Source organism: Argentina silus (genome assembly GCF_951799395.1).
Source record: "Argentina silus genome assembly, chromosome: 8".
NCBI classification, from domain to species: domain Eukaryota; kingdom Metazoa; phylum Chordata; class Actinopteri; order Argentiniformes; family Argentinidae; genus Argentina; species Argentina silus.
Window position 1 is genome coordinate 3,750,331 of NC_139662.1, and position 20,887 is coordinate 3,771,217.

Sequence of the window (20,887 nt, forward strand, 5' to 3'; positions counted from 1 at the left end):
ATAATCATGGAGGGGGAAGTCGGAGGCACTAATGTGATTCTTAAGGCAAAATTGTTCGAGAACATAGTGTGTGTGTCTGTGTGTGTGTGTGTGTGTGTGTGTGTGTGTGTGTGTGTGTGTGTGTGTGTGTGAGAGACAGAGCAGGAGCAGTGATAGATATAGTGTCACTGAGTTCTAATCCAGAGTATAACAGTCATATTTACAACTAGGAGTCGGACCATGGAGGTCTTTGGGTCATTCAGAGTTGTGATTTGTCTGTTTTGTCATTTGGAGGCCCACAGATAAAGGTTAACATGGCTTTGTTTGGATATAGAGAAATTAATTGAGAGTAGGAGACCAAAGAGCTCATCACACTCCAGCAAGCAGCAAGGATGAACAACCACCTATGAAGGATCAAAACATACAAGTAAGGCCAGAAACTACTTAGGAGAGCCATTAGCTGTTGCCAGAACACTATTCATAAAATATGGTAATAACATACATTTAGAGACAAATAAATATCAAAATTGCATGGGAAAGAGGAAATGGTGAAACAGGGGAGGGGTTGCGTTCGCTTCAAGGCAGATGCAGTACAAAAAAAGTTTATAAACCGAAAAATTCAAATGCTTTCTCTGAAAAACACCATCTTAAATGCCGCTTACAGTGAGTCTATTTACTTTAGGTTTCTGCTTTGTGAAACAGAAGCTCAGTGAAAAACCAAACTGGTTCTCTATGGCCCAAGCTAAAAATAATGTGCCAATTAACTTTAAAAGAGCTGCACATGAACACAGCAAAAAGCATATATAAAAGTCACATGCTAACAAACCAGATCTTAGTGTATCAGACCTTGAATCTATATAACTGCTATGTTCTGATGTACATATATATACACGCACACCCACACACAAAGTTTATAAAAGGTATCATAAAGGGGTATAAATGAGGTAAGCTTTGGGTGAATGGTGTGAGTTCCTAAAAGACATATTTCCCTCAACTTACAAAAGTTGAGGGAAATATTATTGACCTGACCATCTCAATGACTGAAGTACAAAAACAACAACTGCATCTTTTGAGCCAATCATGAAATCCATATTCTGTGTGTCAGTGTATGTGTGTCCATGTGTGTGTTTGCATGTGACAATCAAGTGTGTAAAAATGTGCATGAGAGCGAGGCACGAATCCCTGGTGTATCAGCATGGCCCCTAGTGCTCTGAGTTTGGTATCTCACTTGTTTAAGAACAAACATGAACATTTACATTGTGTATGTGCACTAGCATGTGTGTAACCGTGTAAGTTAAGTGTTAAAGTTATGTCCAAGTGCAGGGTTCAGGTTGACAGACAGTGCAGAGCTCAGAACAAGCTATGCAGTCCTACAGTCCAGTGAAGTTCAGGCTTGATTGAGGGTGAGACAAGAGGGTTATGGGGGGGGGGGGGGGGGGGGGGGGGGGGGGGGTTAGGAAGGAGGGAGGGGGGTTGGAGTCCAGCCCCTGTAGTTTATGGCATAGTGAACAGGAAGCTCTCTCAATTGTCCCAGTCCATTCCCAGAAGGCTGCTGCTGAGCTCCAGGCCAAAGCAAAATGGCACCACATTGGAGGCAGAGAAAAGAGAGGAGGGTGTGGGGTTTTTTTTTTTGCAAGGGGTGACTTTTTGGGTCCTCCTCCTCCTCCTTCTCCACTACCCCTATGGGTGGTGTGTGTGCCGTGTCGCGGGGCCATGGCACACTCATCATCTGGCGGCTGACTGGGACTGTGTGGCCATGATGACGTGAGAGTGCCCGCTCTCGCCCCTCTGCTGGTGCTGGCCCATCCCTGCCAGCACGGACATGGCCACAGCTTCGGCAGCGGCCCGTGCGCTCATGCCATTGGGCCCCACCGAGGGGCTGGGGGCCAGAGAGCTGTGCTGGATCACTGGGGCTGGAGAGCCCATGGGCTCCATTGAGTCTTTCATACTCTCCTCTCCTGTAGCACGGGGAGACAAGAGAGCGTTGCAGGGATATGCTAGCCGCACGCTACCTGCTTAGAAAGAGTGCTACACTTTCAAACCACAATAATTATTGCAACCATCACCCCGAACCATAACCCTAACTCTACATCCAAGAGAAAAACGTGTATGTGCTCACCAAGGTAGGCAGTCTTCTTCTGTAGATTGGTGACAGGGCAGTCCTTGTGTGCCAACAGCAGCTGTTTGAGATGGGCCACCTCATTTCGCAACAGAGACACCTCATTCTGACAGGACAGAAGAACAGGGGTTGACATTACAGTTGATTCACACTAATACAGACAAGACTAACAGTGATATTAATACTGAAAAAAGGATACAAAGCTGCAAAACTGCCTGCTGAGTGAGTGTTCGAGAGTGTCATTGCCTGGGCGTAGAGCACTCACCGAGAGAGAGACGTTCATGGAGTTGAGCTCCTCAGCCTTCTTTTCCAGGGAGTTGACCCAGACCTTGCGCTTTTGTCTGCAGCGTGAGGCCGCTGCCCGGTTCCTCTCCAGGAAGCGCTGCCTCCGCTCGTCTGGGTCATCCTCTGCCGACCGCCGCCGCCTCCCACCCGTGGGCTGGGCCGGAGACACCTGGGGGGGGGGGGGAGAGCGGAAGGGGGAGATAGAGAGAGAAAGGGAGAAATAGTTTTGAGTCATCAAAGCCAGACTTCAAACTTACACAGGAGAATTGAGTTAGATAAGAAGTGAACTCAACATTGCAAGTAAGGAAGGTTGCCGCAGAGTTAGAATACCCCCCCCCCCCCCCCACGCACACATTCTCTTTGAGGGTATTCTCTTCCATCATGTGTTCTGCCTACCTGTGGCTGTGCGGGGGATGGGGCGTCTGGGTGCTGCACTAGTATTTGGCTATGCTCCATCCTCTGAGGCACCATAGGGCTGGAGCCCATGCCCATGCCTCCCAGGCTCTGGCCTGCAGGGCTGTGCTGCTGGGAGAGGGCTGCCTTCAGCCTCTACAAAAGGAGGAGACAACAACCAGGACCCCGTTGACAACATATACACACCAACAGTAGCACATCAGCGTGAACACACACACACACACACACACACACACACAATACAACATACAGAAAACTCTGTACATGAGGAAAGTACTAGAAATATAAAATGGACTTTCTGTGGTATATCATAATATCTGTCATATGATGAACAAGCAGAGATAGAGGGAGGGAATGAATGCTAGAAGGCAAATGGGGGGGAAAGAGAAGGGCAGAGAGAGGAGGGAGTGGGGGGGGGGGGGGGGGGGGTCCTTGACCTTACCATCTTGGCCTCTAAGTGGATATTGTAGCCAGAAGGGGAGTTGGACCCACTGCTGCTGCCTCCCAGAGGAGGGCCAGGGATCCCAGGAATGTTGGGCACCATACACATGGGCCGGACCAGCTAGAGACGAGGCAGAACACACACATACACACACACACACACACACACACACACACACACACACACACACACACACACACACACACACACACACACACGCTAGGGCTCATACTGGTAAAATGAGACACAACACATTTAAATGTCAGTGTTCACAGCTCATCTCATAAGCGCTTTATGGCTGTTACTTTTTGAATAGATGGTGAGCTCCTTAGACCAACAGAACAAGCAGCAGGATCCAATGGTGTTACAATTGAATTATCAAGAATATATAAATATGCTACATGATTAAACTGAAATTAAGGTGTTGAATGGCTTGTTTTTCCACAACTTTGACAATAACAAATATGACTACTGTTCCCAAACCAGAGATTATGTGGCTCCTCATCCCATATCCTAGTCCCGTATCACATGATAAATGTGGATTATCTTCGTTTTAAGGATGCAGAAGCTGATGGTACAAAACGTTTCATTGTAATGCCCAGGTGGGGTATGAGCTAAAGAATTGGGCGGACACTCACATTTATGACAGAGGGTATTTGCATTGGGCCTGGGAGGATGGGCATTGCCTGCCCATTGGGAAGGTGCATCATCATTGGGTAGTGGCTGGTGGGTGAGCTAGAGGGAGAGAAAGAGGGAGGAGGGTTACTGAGGAAGAAAGCTCCATTGAGAAAGAAGACATTTAAAACCACGTGTAATGGGAGGTCCAGGCTCTGAGGAGGACTCCCTACTCACCCTAGTGTGCGGTTGGAGGGAGGCGTAGGTGTGATGACTGAGGTGGGGGAGGGCATGGTGGGGTGCAGGGCGTCAAAGCCCAGGTGAAGGGGGAGGGAGCCGGGCCTCACAATGGTGGGGGTGGGGGCCGTTCTCATAGCCGGCCTTGGGGGTGTGTCCTATTAGAGCAAAGGAGACACCATTCTGTCGTTCAATAACAACTCTCATACTGCTGTCTCTTTTCACCACTGTGACCACCCTTTGAGTTTCCAACTATGGTCCTCAGGCCTCCCTCTTACCTTGACCCCCTCCCCTGTCCCCCTACCGTTCCTCTCACCATAGGCTCTCTGCTGCTGTCAGACATGCTGGAAATGGAGTCTGGGCTGCCTGGGGGGGAGGAGTCCACCTCCACAGGCTCCTCCTCCTTCACCTTCACATCTGACGGCGTCTGCAGGCTCATGTCCAGGGCCACTGAGTTGGGAGCAGGGAGCTAGGGACAAGACGGAGCGGACAGAATGGTAAGACACTGAGAACAGAAGCACAGGAAAGATATCAGGACTCTCATAGAACCCCCCCCCCCCCCCCCCCCCCCCCATCATCTCAGTGCTCACAGGGTTCTTGGCTCTCTTGTCGTCATCCTCCTGGGCCTTGCGGAACTCCTGCTCAAAGGAGCTGGCCAGCTCGTTGAAGAGACCAACCTCCTCACAGTTCTTAAGGAAACGGGTAGGAGTAGGTGTCTGGTCTGGCAGCGGAAAGACAAGAGAGATTCATCTATTAAAAGACGTGTCCTCACCTCTTTTTCACACTTAGTATATCTGAAGCTGTCCGTGAACATTTTATTCAGAAACACTTTGGCTGACATTCAAACGTCGAACCTTACAAATGGCAAGAGTTTATTTTAACTTGACAAAATGATCAGTAAGAAAGAGGTGACAAGAAAGCGTAAAGTTGAATATTCCAAACTCACTAGGAGAACCAGTACCTTGGATAATAACAGAGTCAGTCCTGGGAGGTCCAAATTTGAGTGTCATCTCATGCTTGTGCTTGTGTACAGCCAGGTGGTCCACATTTGTAAACCTCTGGAGAGACAGAGGAGGCAGGGGGAGGGAGAAAGAGAGAGAGAGAGAGAGAGATGGGGGAGGGAGAGACAAGGGAGGGAAAGAAAGGGAGAGGAAGAGAAAAGGTATACAGTATGAATCAGATTAAGGTGATAATCTATAAAAGGGCTAATAAATTCAAGGGGCAGAAAGCATTAAGGTCAATATCAAATTGCACAGAATCTGATACATGGGCAGCCTATCTAGTTAACACATATATACTGCATAATTATGCACAACAAAGAACATATTTGCGGTACACACAATACCCTCCGCATACATGAGTGTTACCTTTGTGGCCATAAACCATGCGTCAATGTTTAGCTGAATTTTACAGCTAAACATTTCTAATATTACATTTCTAATATTCATTGAATTGAATATTAGAAATTGCTGAAGATATACAGAATGGTAAAAGTGCAGATGCCAAAATATTGCATTGTCGAATTGAGGATCTTCCTCAAATTGAAGCGAAGGGCTACATGTCGGCTTTCATTGGCTCATCTCAGCTCATTTTACTGCAGTGCTGATAATCCACTTCTAATGTTGAGACTTTGTATTATATTTGTGGTCAACAAACAGGCAAGTGTGTTAATCATAGGGATTTGTCAAAGTCAATATCTGTCTGTGCCGCACACATCTGTTACCACTTTTGTTGGCTACTCCAGAAGACAGGGCGAGTCTATGCCTCAGGCCCACTGAGGTGCTACAATAGTCTTCCTCTCCGTCTGTGTTTGTCCTTCCCTTAAGGAAACGCTTTGGAGAACTGGAGGTGAATCAGGCAGAGATGTAGGAGGAATAATCATGGCTGCAGCCTTCGCCGTCTTCTGCAGCCTATTTCTGGCAGTGTGTCACAGTTACAAGTTCAGCCGTGAGAGAGCGAAGTGGAAACACAGTCAAGTGTCAGGTACTTATTTTTAGACGGGCCAGCAGCATCACCAATACAACTACATGTCTCACAGTCTCTTTCCTACAGTATGACCAAGACGGCCGGGTAGGAAACTATCTAAAACTAATCTCTCTGTATGAGATACTGGAAGCAAGGATTATCTTGACCACACAGCAGATCGCCAACAGCTAAGAATGGGAAGTTGGGAACCATGTTGCCATTTTTAGCATGGTACAAAAACGTGTCAGGCATGTACAGTGACAGGAATCAATTCTGCTCGTTCTTAGAAAGGCATAACTCAAAAGTTTCCTGGTATGCCATGGCATGAGGACAGCTCTAGACCAAAGACAGTCGTAGACATCAGATAGCTATGACTTGAAGAATAGCACACTTGCAACATAAATTGTAAGAAACACACACAGACAGAAAGGGAAAGTGAGACATTTTCCAGGGGATGCAATGATTGGTAACTTATTTTCTTATTGAGCTATTAACAGTGCCTCTGCAAACAATATGATTGAATGTGAGGGTACCACACCCAAACTGCCAGCACGATCACACTGTGCTATGATCCCAAACATGTTTACACACACCAACAATTTAACACCCAGACCAAACTGGCAAGCCTGCTACAGACATCAGTGTTGACTTAGGCCTAACCATCATTTGTCTCGACAAGCCTCCACTTCAGTAATCTTTTCATTAACTTCACTCATTGCTCAATTAACCATGCAGCTGTCAATAATTGAAATATGTACCACATTTATTTACAGAAACGAGTCAAGGGGAAGCTAAAATGTGTGACATGGAACTTTGGGTCCTTCGATGTCCATAAGGATCAGAGAGGAACATGAGCAAACAAAAAACTCATACATTATTCATTCCAGACGCATGTTGCTGTACTGTACATGGTGTTTCCTAACCACAACCGCTGCCTGAAGACAACAGTGAAGAGGGTTTACATCACAAATTGCTTGCAATTAAATGCAATCTTTCTATCACTTTCTAAACACAGTTCTCTAGTCTCTCTCCACCTGTCCTCAGCAAACAGGTCCAACATTCCCAGCAATCACAAGCCCAGAGGGATGAAGAAATCAAATCTCATCCACACAATTTTGGGCTGAGTGCATTTTCTGTCTTTAATTGTTGTTATTAGTCTTATTCACCCTATTTGCTGGTCAGGACCCATAAGACATGTTTCTGGCATGTGCAATTCACGCCACTGTTTGCGCCAAGCTGAGTCAATTGTGTGGCTCATACCCATGTCTGCAGGCAATATAAGTCAACCGAGACAAGTTTAAACAATAACGGTGGCCTGATTACTCATCTACACTGCCTGTGAGTCACTGGTGGAGAAGACATTACCATTGTTTCACAAGAGTGCTATCGCTATCAGTGTGATCAGTGTAGCCTCAACTGCAGTGTTGTCCATACGGGCACTCAGAGAGAAGCAGAAGTGGCAGAGCTAGCCTCTTGACGGGTAACACATGTATAACCACGTTCTACTCCAGAGCAACATGAAATGTCATTTCAGTGAGTACTAGTGCTACTTCACAATGAACTGAAAACGACACACACACACACTTGAGTAATTTCAGTCAACTGCCACAGACAGCAACACACACACACAAAGACAAGCATAACCACATACACAACTAATAAACACACGACAGACAGACAGACACAAAACCCAAGAGAGCAGGCTTACCTGTCCACAGCCAGGAGCGTTGCACACAAAAGGTCGGTCGTCCCCCATTTTTGCAAAGAACTTGCAATGTAACTGCGGAAGAGGAGAAGAGGAGAACATTGCTGTGGTTGGCTTTTCTTTATTTCTGAATCGGTCCTCCAGAAAACAAAAGAGCAGGGATGCTTCTGGTTGTAGCCTTAGTCAGTGCAGGAAGCAGAATGTATTTAAAAATAACCCAGGCAAGGAGCAAAACACACAGAAGCAGCAAGATGAAGTTTCCCTGGTGATACTTCCTTCACACAGGGGGCTTCAGGCTGGCCAATAAGGAGCTGCTTACAGAGAAGGAAGCTACCGTTTGCACGAAGACATCTCTTCACCCACTCTCCCTCCCTCTCTCTACCTCTCCACCACTCCTACCTCTAGTCCCCATGTACCCCTGACTTCATCTTTCTCTCAAATGTTGCCTCCCTTCCCTCTTTCACATTCACCTGCCACTCTACAGACACACAGTCCCTCCCTCCCTCCCTCTTCACCTACTTTCTGAGGACTCTCATCTGGTTCCACAGCTCAAATATCTGCAGCAGCACACTCTCAGTGACCCTCTCATCTCTCACCATCTCTCATCTCATGTAAACCAGCTCTGTTGCCGTCACCCACACTTTCTCACACTCCTTCCGTGCAAAAGCAGAAAAGCTGCACTGACAATCAAATACTCAACTTTTGCAATGTTGAAATATTTTTTCTAAATGGGGGTGTGGGAGGCCTAGCCATAAATCCTGCACCCTGATTAAGCCTATACTGAAGGCAAAACTGAATTCCATCCTCTCTCCCAACCAAATCTGTTGGCAATGATCCCACCCCCACCCCCTCAAACCCACCCTTTCTTATATCCTACTATTAATGATACGCACATATGCACACAACACAGTTTAGTTTCTCCTCTCCTTTATGAACTGACAAACTACAGTTTGTAGTTTGTAGTACAAGCCTGGATTCTTCTTCTATCTTTTATGGAGTGGCCTATTCCTCTATTCTCTCTCCCACACATCTGAACAACACTCCACATGAAGACAGGTCGGGAAGTTTAGAAACTGACTTGGGTCATTAAATTTAAATCAGGGGATGTGGGGGGCTTGGGGGGGGACATTCATGTTTCAGGACTCCCAACCGGCTCAGGATGACGTCTGGCAACTATTACACAACTCAGTCCCACAACAAACATGACACTACACAGCGACATCCTTACTACTGTCAACGAGAACTAATCACTTACAATGCCACCTGAAGAGATTAGATTATTCAGCCTCATTTAACATACAGAGCCCTGTAATGGGACAGTGAAACACTTTTTCTTCTTTTGGCTCTATACTCGAAATCAAACTTTACTATTAAATAGAGATTGTCAGCATTTATTTCATGGTATTTCTGTACATATTGGTTTCACCATTTAGAAATGACAACACCTTTTATACATAGTCCCCCTATTTCAGGGCACCAAATGTAATGGGACAATTGGATTGACAGGGGTTTATGGTTTGTCATGTTCCGTCACATAATTTGTACAGGCATAGGTGAGCTGTCAATGTCTAGTATTGTTTCTAGGCTTTGCGTTTGCCTTTGGAGTCAACATGAGGACCAAAGAGGTGTCAATGACAGTCAAGGAAGCCATTACTAGCCTGAACAAAATGTGCCTGCCAAAATCAACAGTTTGGAACATCAAGAAAATACCGGTGAGCTCATCAATTGCAAAAGGGCTAATAGGCCATGGAAGACTTCTACAGTGGATGGCCGAAGAACGCTCACCATAATTAAGAAATCCCCAAAACAACTGTCCCACAGATCAGGAACACTCTCCAGGAGGAGGGCGTAAATGTGTCTTCACTCTTTCACTGAAAGGTGCAAACCACTAGTTTTCCTCAAGGATGGTCAGGTTACAGTTTGCTAGAAAGTACCTAAAAAGCTTGTAGAGGTCTGGATAAAGGTATTGTGGACAGATGTTATCATGGTGTTATGGTTTGGGCATGTATAGCTTCTACTAAAGCTGGCTAACGTGTCTTAATTGATGATGTGTCTGCTAGCAGCAGTAGAATGTATTCTGAAGTGTACAGAAACATGTGTGCTTGAGTACAAGCAAATGCCTCCTAATTCGTTGGATGGCACTTCATCATACAGTAAGACAATGACCCAAAACATACTGCCATAGCAAATAGGGAGTTTTTCAGGGTTGAAAAGTGGAAAGGCCAAGTCAATCTTCAGATTTAAATCCAATTGAACAAGCATTTAATTTCCTCATAATAAGACTTTAGGCTCCAAGACCTAAAAACAGCGCTCAACTGAAGAGTGCATCACTAGAGAAGATACCCAGTGTCTGGTGGGGTCAATGGGGAGCGGACCAGTTATTGCAAAGAATTGTCAACCAAATACTAAACATGAGTGCTTAATTTGGACATTATATGAATCTGTCCCATTACTTTTGGTGCCCTGAAATAGGCGGACTATGTATAAAAAGTGTTGGTATTTTTGAATGGTGAAACTAACAATGTACAAATATACCCTGAAATAAAAGCTGACAATCTATACTTTAACCTCATAATAATTTTGATTTCAAATGCAAACTTTTAGAGTATAGAACCAAAAGAAGAATAAATGCTTCACTGTGGCATTACTTACACAGGGCACCGTAAATGATCATTACAATGGCTGATACAGCGTAGCATAACTGCAGTGTACTGTAGCTATGCATAGTTACATAGTAAAACTGTGAGAGGCCTATTCCTGTTATAGATGGTTTAGAACAACGTATGAAACAAATTATGTTCTGTGAGCCTAGCCATTATGTTTCCCAGTGTTAAAGTCAGTGCATTTTCTTCCTTCTTCTCTTTTCTCCCAACACCAGCAATAGTCGCCCTGAGCCAACACATGACGATTTCTGGTGCCTTCCACTGTAGCAGCTCAAGGCAGGCTATCATGCGGTTGTAATGTTGTAATAACCATTGTTTCTGTGCTCCGTTTCTTTATGAAGAGAATGGCTGCATCTTGTTTCACTCCCTACTGAGATCAAAGGACGGTACAAGCAGAGTGGCTTGATTCTTTGCAGACCTCACAGGCTCTATAGCAAGCCAAAAGTCTGGTGCCAGGCCTCTCACATTGCTTACAATCCACACAGTCAATTTGGGCAAAGATGTGTGATTAGTCCATCAACACACAAGATACACCGCCACCTCGTTATACTGAGGGTGTGGACTGCCTGGGTAAATGGACACATCTGGGATGAGGGGATTAATACCCTTCAGAGTTTACATCTAACCAAGGCCCTACACACATCAATTGGCCTAGCCCACACTTACTTAAAATGTGAACTTACAGTAGGTTAGGTCTGACAATAACTCCTGATGAGGACTGTAAAATATATTTGTTTGTACGTTCTGTTTTCTTATATCTATTATATATTTCTGATAGAAATGTCATCTGGTAGCTAGCGATAGTCTTGCCTTACCAGCAACTGTTCCACAGTAAGAATAGACAATGTTATCTTACATAATGGGCTTGGGCTACTTGCCACTCTCCTCTTGTGGGTTCGGCCTAAAACATTGATGGTCAATTCTCAGCTTGTGATGTCTCTACCTTGCCCAGCTACAGCAGATCTAGAGCTTTGAGCCTCACCTTTTATGCCTACAATGGTTTCTTTTGTAATAACTGCAGACTGCTAAGTTAACTGTTAGGATACATGTACAAATATCCCTGTGGTGGGTGAGGCAGTAGCCTGCGTGCATAGACCTAATGCTCATGATTTTCAATTTCAGACATGGATACAGAGACCAGCTATTTTAGCTTCCATTCATCCAAGGTGACAGAACTGTCAAAGTGGCCCAATTCCAGTCCCTCCAATTGAGCTGCCGGCAATGTTCTGCTGTTAACTTGGATTTCTCCTACTCAGCAGGTGTAGGGGAGCAAGTCCCTGCTATAATCAGCCACTGGCCTGGAGTGTTTGATGCAGCCTGCTAGGAAACTGACTAAACAAACTGTATTAATAGCTCCCGCTGCAGCCAGGACTCAGGAATCCAAGGCTTGAGTTGCCAGAGGGTAGGGGAGACCCCACAAAAGAGCAAGGGAGAAAGGGAGGGAGGTGGAGGGTAGAGGGAGAGAGAAAGAGAGAATGGGGTGGCTATGGATTGGTTCACTGAGGGATCAAAGGTATTTTGTAGCTTGCAGGTGAGGTGCTGTGGGTCTTGAGCTTCAGTGACAAGAGATCTAGGCTGCTGGGTGTGTACTACAGCCAGTGTGTATTTTTGTAACCAGAGTGAATTTGAGATTTGGTAAATGGAACAAATGAAACCCTATATGCACGTCTGCATAACTGCTGAGGTCTTAAAGCTAAATCCATGCAGAGCTGACAGACAATGCAGGACAATAGAGGACCCAGTGGTGTTTTCTAAAATGAAATTGGAAGCACTCTTGTCCTCTAGGCCTACATCTACCTATATCTATATATACACACACACACACACAGTGTAACTACAACTTTAGACAATACAGCCTATAACTGTGACATTTAATCCCCATGTTATGAGGGACTGGTACATCTGGTCATGTGTGATGATTCTCATGGTTACTTCAACACTCTTGTGTGTGCTATAATTACATCTAATGTGGAGAATACACTAAAACTACATAAAACCAAGAGCCAAAACTTACACCAGCCCATTAATTCACATCCACAAAAATGTAATGTTTGTATCTTGATAGCAGTCTTGGGGAGTAGCTCCACTACAAGTAGCTCAACTATTAGTTTAACTACATTTTGCAGTAGCTTGGTGGTAGTTAAACTAAATTAAAAATTAAATTAAATTAAAATCTTAGTTTCCAGTAGTTAATTACTTTTTTGCCACGTAATGGTGTAATGTGCTTCTGTCACTACTCACAAAATGTTTCCCAAAAACAAAAAAATAAATAAAAAGGAATTCCAGCCCTTGAACTTCAAATTTCCTTACTAGTTCTTCCCATCTCCCCAATTTGCTACACCTCACTTGTTGTTCTCTCTCTCTCTGTGTGTGATTTCAGAGCATTTCAGTCGTGCCCTCTGTCATATGGACTGGTCATCTGGAACTGTAACCGACTGTCATGTGTTTGACTATGTAGTTTAGATTTTTTCAAAGTAGCTTTAGTTTGGCAAACTATATTTCTCTCAAGGCTAGCTTTAATGTAGTTCAGCTTCTTAATTTGTAAAGTAATTGGAAATTTAGTTAAATACTTTTTCAGAGTATCTTCCCCAACACTGCTTGATACTTAGACAAATAAACCATGATCAATCAGTGGTCAGATCAACTTATAGGCTAGGCATGTTAGTTTATTGTGCCCACATTGGAACTTGACTACAAACGCAGCCAAAAGCATGACCTACATTTTCATTTAAAGATTACATTGTCATACATATTAAAGGTGTTGACAGGAATGGGGATGCATAGAGAGATGTTCACAAGATCAAATGACAATATTATAAATATCCATCAACTTACGAATGTAAGCGTCACAGAATCACACCAACTTATCAGAAAATGATAGACAACAGTGAAATCGCTTTCTGGCAAACATAAGACAGCTTGACAGATTCACATTTCTGATCATAATAAGGGGTCTGACTGGCATATGGCTCATGTAAAGGTTACAACTGTGGCAACAAGACCCATGGGACCCTAAATATTGCAAGCAACCATAAAGCAAAACATGGTGATTAAGAAAAAGACTGTGCCATGATCATGCAAAAAATAATCGTAGTTTATGACTTCTAGTTTGTTAAATGTCGCTGGAAAAAGTTAGCATGCTAACTTTGAAACATTGCGCTAAGTTTGCTTTCATTTTGAGCACCGAGATGCTATTCCTTTAGCTAGCTGGCTGCTGAGTAACTTGCACAGAACCTGCCTTTTCCCGTACGAGACCGCCCTTTCTTTCCAACTATTGGCCACGGCCGTGTCAGTCAGCGAGACTCCGATCTCGTATCGCTTTAGTAAGCTGTCAGTAAATTCTGACAGCAGAATATTATTGGTTCACGACGTTAACTCTCAAAAGATGGAATTTTTAGCATTTAGCTAGCTACTAGCTAGTCTACAACTTTCCCCATCACAGACTAACAACAGGCCGCCTAGACAGCATATGCGAGGACAGCAATGGGAGAAGCATCTTACAGCAGTAACACCCCGTTCAACAATAATGTCAATTAGTCCAATGCATGGAAACAGGAGCGTGAGAGTTTTTCTTAAGAAAAAAAATTATTGTTGACGCTTTAATTAGTTCGCTTTTTTTATATCCTAGCTAGCTAGCCAGGCAGGCAGGAGCACTCGAGTGCGAGGGAGAGATACATAGACCACATAGACCAACAGTTTTGTCAAGTAACTGGCCACTCAACATTTAAGGTGAACAAAGCTAACATTTCACAAACTCACTCTACCAACTTCCAGTACTTCTCTGTCATGTTTTCGCCCGAATTAAACCTGGATTGTATATTTTGACAGTAATAGAGTGTTTACAAACTTACCTTTGCGCCCCACTCTCTCTCTCACTCTCTCTCCTCTTCTCTCTTGGAATTTGACACTCCCCTCCTCCTCGAATCATCGCGAGGTTATACGTCATGTTCATCATAAACTCAGATCAGGGTGTGGAATTTACACACAAAAAAAATTACAGTATTTAAAAGCCTTATTATGTTCAATGTCTTGAGTTATTACAGGGTTCTTTTAAATCTTCCAAGGTTCAGATAGGGCTCATATTCAAGAGTCACGCCATAATGTTATTCGAATCTCGTGCTTTATGTCCTTAATGGCAGAGATTTTAGAACAACCCACAATTTAGAAATAGACCTAGAGAACATGGTTAGAATGAGGTCAAATTCTCAGATGGAGTGCATTTGATTTCTGTGTCCTCTTTATGATGTTATGCCATTATTAGGACCAAGTAAAATGAGTTTTCAGGACCAAGTGGCTCAATAATCATTGCTCAAATCCAAAAGTTCTGACAGCTCCAGGCACATTTGATTTTATTTATTGTGTTGTCTGTCTCCTTCTAATATTAGCTCTTGAGAAATGCTGTCCCCAGAAGAAGAAGGTATTGGCACTATTTTGGGGGGGTTAGAGGATTCCATTATATTGTCTCCCTAAAGCAAAATGTTATCTCTGTTTTAACCAAGCAATGTTGCTCATCATTATTGCTGACGTCAGATTCTCAGCTCCTTTGCTTTGTTTGCGTATGTTGTTCCCATTTCTGTATCCTGAGAAGGAGGAAACTATGTCTTTAATTATGTATCCAGTCCCTAAGATCATGTCTTGCATAAGCACTGGCCCAGCTCCAATCACAAGCATTTGGAGCACTGTTGTGAGGGAGAATGTTACAATACCAATTCTAAAATGTCACTTCTCATTTTGCCTCCCCTGGTTAGTCTCATGAAATAATTCCCAATTCATATATTTAATCCTAATATACTATAATCATTTCTGATATAAAATGTTACAATAAGAAAAGCAAGACATTAAAAGGTGGAGTAAATGAGAATGACTAAACTGTTTTAATGTTTTAAAGAAGGGTAGTGGAAGAAGTGGCATAGCCCTGTATAAAGGTTATTTGGGGGGGCTTTTTCAGTGTGGCTTTAGTTTCCTTCCTGAAACTCTCAACCTTTTTTTCTCTCACTGGAAATGAGCGTCCTGTGCTGGGACAAGGGCTAATATAAAGCATTATAAATGTCTAGAAACAATACATGTAACTCAAAGGAGTCAAAGGTAAGCAGTTGACTACAATGCTTTTGAACCTGGTGATATGATATCAAAGAGGAAGCAGTCAATAAAAACAAAAGGAAATTATTTGAAGAGTTTCAAAATTGCACTGGGAAAAATCAGTGCAGGCACTGTAAATACATTCACATAAAAGATTATGTTCACTATTCTCAACAACTGTAATAATCTCTCATTGTTGTATTAGTACCTCAACAGCAAACAGATCAACAATTATTTCCTTTCCTGATATTTTCCCCATGTAAGACTAACAAAATCATTCAAAAAGTTTGATTTGTAAATCTGTTTTCTCCTCATTCTTGAGTAACGACACTTAACAGTATCAGCACCCAGTATACATCATAGGCATTGATGTGATTCCCTGAAATCAGGGAATCAAGACACATCTTTTGTGATAGACTAGAGTCCCCTTCTGGACAATTTAGGAATTGAATGTGATCAAACTACAGGTGGATATGGTTCCATCCTCTTTGATATGGACCATTAACCTCATCCCCAGTCCCAGGCTATTGCGCAAAGAGCAAACTGGGCGGAAGTGTCTGGAGATTAATGAACCATAGACATTTATTTCATATGGACAGTTTCATATGAACAATTATGATTGGGAAACTTATTTTTTAGGGCTGTCAGTCAATAAAAAAATGTGTTGATAAATGACAAGACGACAAAAGGTGCTAATTGCTTGAACCAACCTCCCTTTACTTTGTTACATGTCACTCACTCTAGCTTTAACTTCTTGTCCTTGGTCTGATATAGAGGAATCCGATCCATTTTTTCCCAGAAATGAGTTGTCAATAACGCATTAGTTGATCTGTTCAGCCCTAGTATTTATCCTATTTTCCAATCCCCCCAAAAAATAATAACACAGATATGGTAGGCGATATAAGGAAGGAAAGGCGTTTACTTTTTCTTTAAGTATGTATTTAGACAGAAAAATGCACTTAGCGGGTGGGTGTACATTGGTCTTCAGGACATAAATCAATAAGCTATTATATGTACACACCTGCTAAACAAGCAACTAAAAACAAGCACAGAGAATAATTGTCAAATGATCATGCCACCCCACAATTTCTTAAACCTTTATGCCTCAAAGTAACTATTACAAAACAAATGTTTCATGATTGCTGGTTACACCTTGTATGTTTACTTTAAATATGAGGTGCAAAGTTTTGGACCAATGAGCACCATTGAAAATCCTGATGGAATAAAATAAAGTTGAGTTAAAAGAACACTTATCTATGAAAATCAAAACAACCATTTATTCTTCATTCGTGGCCTATACATTAGCATACTGAACCAACTTAAACAAGTCAGTGTAAACTATACCTTTTCCATTCAATAACATATATAGCTCAAATAAATACCAAATCAACACATATGAACCACAGGCATATCTAAATATTTAGCCCAGGAAGAGCAAGATGGTTGTTTACAACAACAGACACATATCTGTTGATCGACATTGTATTTTTTGGGAGGGCAGAATGTAAACACCATTACCCGGCACACTGATCTCTGTAATACATTAAAGACAACAAAGGTTGGTTCATTACATTTTTGAAAACCAAATGAATTGAGTGATCATTACTGGTATGAAATGCAACATGAATCAAATACAAATATTTGACACGTTTCCATTCCAACCTACTCTGTCCTTTGGGATTGCAAGGGTGATTCTGCAAACCCACTGAAAACACTTGAGAAAAAGACAATCACTCAAATATCACACATACCTATGCCACTGAAAGTCACATCAATCCCAATCATTTTTTAAACGCACACAGAGCCATTTCCTCTGTTTCCTGTGATATCAGGGCACAAATTATTGGACAGCTTGTATCATCAGACACAGTCTGAATTCAACATCAATCCTCCATTACATAGAACTTTGTTGTCAGGATATATGCAATAACATAAGCTGTCCAATAATTAGATAGTGATGCCACATCCTGTCACCTCTAGTCCTACCCCTCTCAGTCTCTCAGCAGTATGTATTCTTTAATAGACTCTGGTAAAGGAAGCTCTTTGACTGCAGTGGGGAGAAACTGCACTCCAAGGCTCTGTCTGATAGCACAGCGTGCCAGAGCACGTAGTGAGGGGGCTTGGGCCACCATGCTGGTCAGCCGCGCCAGCAGCTGGGGATCCTTACTGAGCTCCTGGGGCAGGGAGCCATCGGCCCGTCGGATTTCAAACCTCCCAGCAGCCCGACTCAGCAGATCTAGACACTCCTCCTCCTGCTCTGTGCCCAGGCCCCGGGCCAGCAGGGCCACCAGCCGGGAGATGGGCGTCTGGCCCTTCAGGTTGGTGACGTGGACCTGGGCCCCATACTCCAGCAGGACCCTGACGCTCTCCAGGTTGCCCTTCATGGCAGCCCAGCTCAGGGGCGTGTCATTGTTGTAGTCCCGTGCATTGGGACAGGCTCCGCTCTCAAGCAAGGCCCTCACACACTCAGGGTTGTCCTTAAAGGCAGCCCAGTGCAGTGGGGTGTCCTTGTTGCCATCCAGGGCATTGGCCTGGGCTCCATACTCCAGCAGGAGCTCCACACAGCCCTCGTCCTTCTCTGCAGCGTAGTGCAGTGCAGTGCGGTTGTAGCCATCCAGGGCATTCACCTGAGAATGAGATTCACATTAGGCAATTAGGAATCAAGTTGAAGGCATCAAAAACAATAGCAATGTTGAAACTAGAGACTTTATTCAAACAAAGAGAATCAATCATGTTATACTTCAGCTCCTTTCTCCAACAACAGCTCCACACAGTCTGCATCAGCTACCATACAGGCACAGTGCAAGGGCTTCAGAGTGCCATGCATTCGGTTCACATCGGCTCCCTGCAGCATGGGAAGAAATCATGTCATTACTACAATGAACAAATTACATTCAATAGAGGCCTTGCTTAAAGATAAGCCAACCTACCCTGCGAATGAGGTCCTCTACATTGTCATGTGGAAAAGAGCGGATGGCTGCGATTGTGCGGATGAGCCGCTCGGACAAGGAGTATTTACTTTGAATGCTTTGCATGATGTACCACATAGTAGAGCTCATGTGGAACAGAGGAACATGGCACCCGGGCAGGGGTGTCGCCACACCACACTGAAACACCAAGCAAAGTTGGAATTTCAGAGCTGAAATAAAAACAAGACGATGTAAATAAAAGGTGTTAGCTCAAAGATATAGCTTTTGCATTTACGTAGCATCTAAAATCCTCTAGTGTCATCCTGCATCTTCGAGGTTGACATTGATGTTACAATAACAACATTTGCAAGCACTCTCTGTTATTATGATAGGACTGACAGTCTTTATTGCCATTATTAGCTGACCTGCCTTCACTGCATGGCAAGTGGTCTGTCATCTTCTAGTTAGCTGGCTTTCAGTGTAGTTTCTGGTTTGCAGACCCCCCACCAAGTCGATTTTTAACTTAGCTAACGCGTAACAGACCATGCAAACAAGCAAGCAGCTATTATTTACTGGTTAGCTGACTGCATCGGCCCTTTTCTTTTTACAGCGAACTAGTAGCTGGTTTTGGGGTAAACTCAAAACACCATCAAATCAATATAGTGCCTGGAAGCAAAGTAGCTATACTTAACAGTTGTCTCGAACAAGGCTAACATAATGTTGTAACTCGTCGTCGACTAGCTAATGTCGCGAACTCGGCAGCTTTGCGTTAGCTAATGTGGCTAGCCGTTAGCTAGCCAGCTAAACTCAGCTGTTTTTCCCACTCTCTCCAGCTGACATCTAGCTAGCGAGCAGAAATGACAGATTTGTATCATTGGCTATTAATCATGATGACTGTATTTAGTCCAATGAATTTGCATATACATTTGAAGTTGCATCGTTGTTACCTTGATATTTGGATCCACGACTTCAAGGAATGAGACAACAGGCTGTGTGCTTGTTTTGTCTGCCTTCACAAAAACACGGAAACGTTAAACGTCATTGCTGCCTACACTGTGAACGCCCACAAAATATCTTGCTAGATACTCAAGAATCCCACTCGGTTACAACTTTGAACTCGGTTACTCCAGAGTGGTATATTAGAACACTCTGGGTTACTGTAATCATGTTGAGCATCTACAATCTATAAATAAGTGTTATAACCTAAATGTAGTTCTGGAATGTTTCACATACCATATGCCTCTTCTCCAAATATAGTCATCCCTCTGACTCCGATCATAGCTCAATGGGATGCAGCTGCATGTCAAGAAAAAATACCTTCAGTAACGACAGTCAATGGTTGCAATCTCTTACTCTATGCCCCTTATTAATAGCATTTCTCAGTGGTGTTTTCCATGCACACCACGAACAAAATGTTTAGTTACTGTCTGATCTGCCTGTCACACACACACACACACACTAGAGATATTTGTTTGTTCAGCTAAGTCTGTAAATATTTAGCATTCTAACTGACAGTGTATACATAAATTGAAATGCGCATACACACACAAAACACTCCAATGAACTCAAACGCCAAATCAAAATAATTTATTTTTTTTGGTGACATTTCAAACAGAGATCTAGCATTTAGTGTGTCAAACACTTATAATCGATCCATTGCTATTTTCCTCTTTTGCCACCCCAACCCAAAATTAACAGAAAATAACCCAAACATTATGGAGAAAAATGCTATTCCTGTAGATTTTCGCAAGCCTGTCAACATCAATATCATCACCATATGCTTCTAGAATGATTTCACATTACTTAACAGTAAGATTATTATTATTTTTTTTAAAACAAGTTAGTGCATTTATTTCATTACACTAGATCACTAGCTGCTCATACTCATTAATGGAAGAAAAAAAAACAGCCCCAGTGATTGGTTACTCATTTTACTGCATTACTAAATCCAAAGTCAATGCATCAAGTATTCTCTCAGCTGAAATCTCGAACAATATACAAATGTCATATGCGTGATTCTTTGCCAATGCGATTTCACACACAACTTTGGGGAAACCAGCCTACCAAGATTGGAAAAAGCGTTGCACAGTAGGATTAAAATAAATACAAATTAAAAAGCAATACATACAGCGAGTCAAACTGCAATACTAAATCAATCTCTGTCTTGTTTTTCAAATTAAACAGCAAACTCACCCTAAAAGCACAAAACAATCTGTGGTGGATACCTGTTTTTGACAAATGCCTATCTCTGAAAGTTCAGCACTATAACAATTACATTCTCCCACACACATCTCTAGTGAACGGTTAATACGATATAGCATAGGCAACTAAACCTCTACAGTTTTCAAGTCCAGTTTAACTGGGCCAAAGTTCCCCCAAGGACTACATTACTTAGCTGACCTTGCTGATTTAACTCAATGCTTTACCCTATCAAGTCAACTAGGATCATAGGCACCTGGCACATAGCACATGGAA

General features: G+C 43.1%; 2 protein-coding genes across 4 annotated transcripts; both read right to left on the reverse strand.

The window, feature by feature from the left end:
• Positions 1-1,442: 1,442 nt before the first annotated feature.
• On the reverse strand, positions 1,443-14,308 carry atf7a (activating transcription factor 7a). 2 transcript variants are annotated; one of them, XM_083674607.1, is made up of 12 exons: positions 14,276-14,308; positions 7,765-7,836; positions 5,038-5,149; positions 4,682-4,812; positions 4,408-4,560; positions 4,092-4,249; positions 3,878-3,974; positions 3,240-3,359; positions 2,780-2,932; positions 2,364-2,552; positions 2,099-2,204; positions 1,443-1,937 (listed from the first exon to the last, which is right to left on the reverse strand). In XM_083674607.1, exons 2-12 carry the CDS (start codon positions 7,810-7,812, stop codon positions 1,705-1,707), a joined length of 1,500 nt encoding a protein of 499 aa, XP_083530733.1. In that variant the 5' UTR covers positions 7,813-7,836; positions 14,276-14,308; the 3' UTR covers positions 1,443-1,704. The 2 variants fall into 2 exon arrangements, with proteins under 2 accessions (XP_083530733.1, XP_083530734.1); XM_083674608.1 differs by lacking the exon at positions 14,276-14,308 and having other exon boundaries at positions 5,053-5,149.
• Positions 14,309-16,223: 1,915 nt separating this feature from the next.
• Positions 16,224-19,424, reverse strand: asb8 (ankyrin repeat and SOCS box containing 8). 2 transcript variants are annotated; one of them, XM_083674610.1, is made up of 4 exons: positions 19,360-19,410; positions 18,434-18,610; positions 18,244-18,348; positions 16,224-18,130 (listed from the first exon to the last, which is right to left on the reverse strand). In XM_083674610.1, the coding sequence occupies exons 2-4, from the start codon at positions 18,560-18,562 to the stop codon at positions 17,495-17,497; spliced, it is 870 nt and encodes a 289-aa protein (XP_083530736.1). In that variant the 5' UTR covers positions 18,563-18,610; positions 19,360-19,410; the 3' UTR covers positions 16,224-17,494. The 2 variants fall into 2 exon arrangements, with proteins under 2 accessions (XP_083530736.1, XP_083530735.1); XM_083674609.1 differs by having other exon boundaries at positions 16,225-18,130; positions 18,434-18,642; positions 19,360-19,424.
• Positions 19,425-20,887: the final 1,463 nt, after the last annotated feature.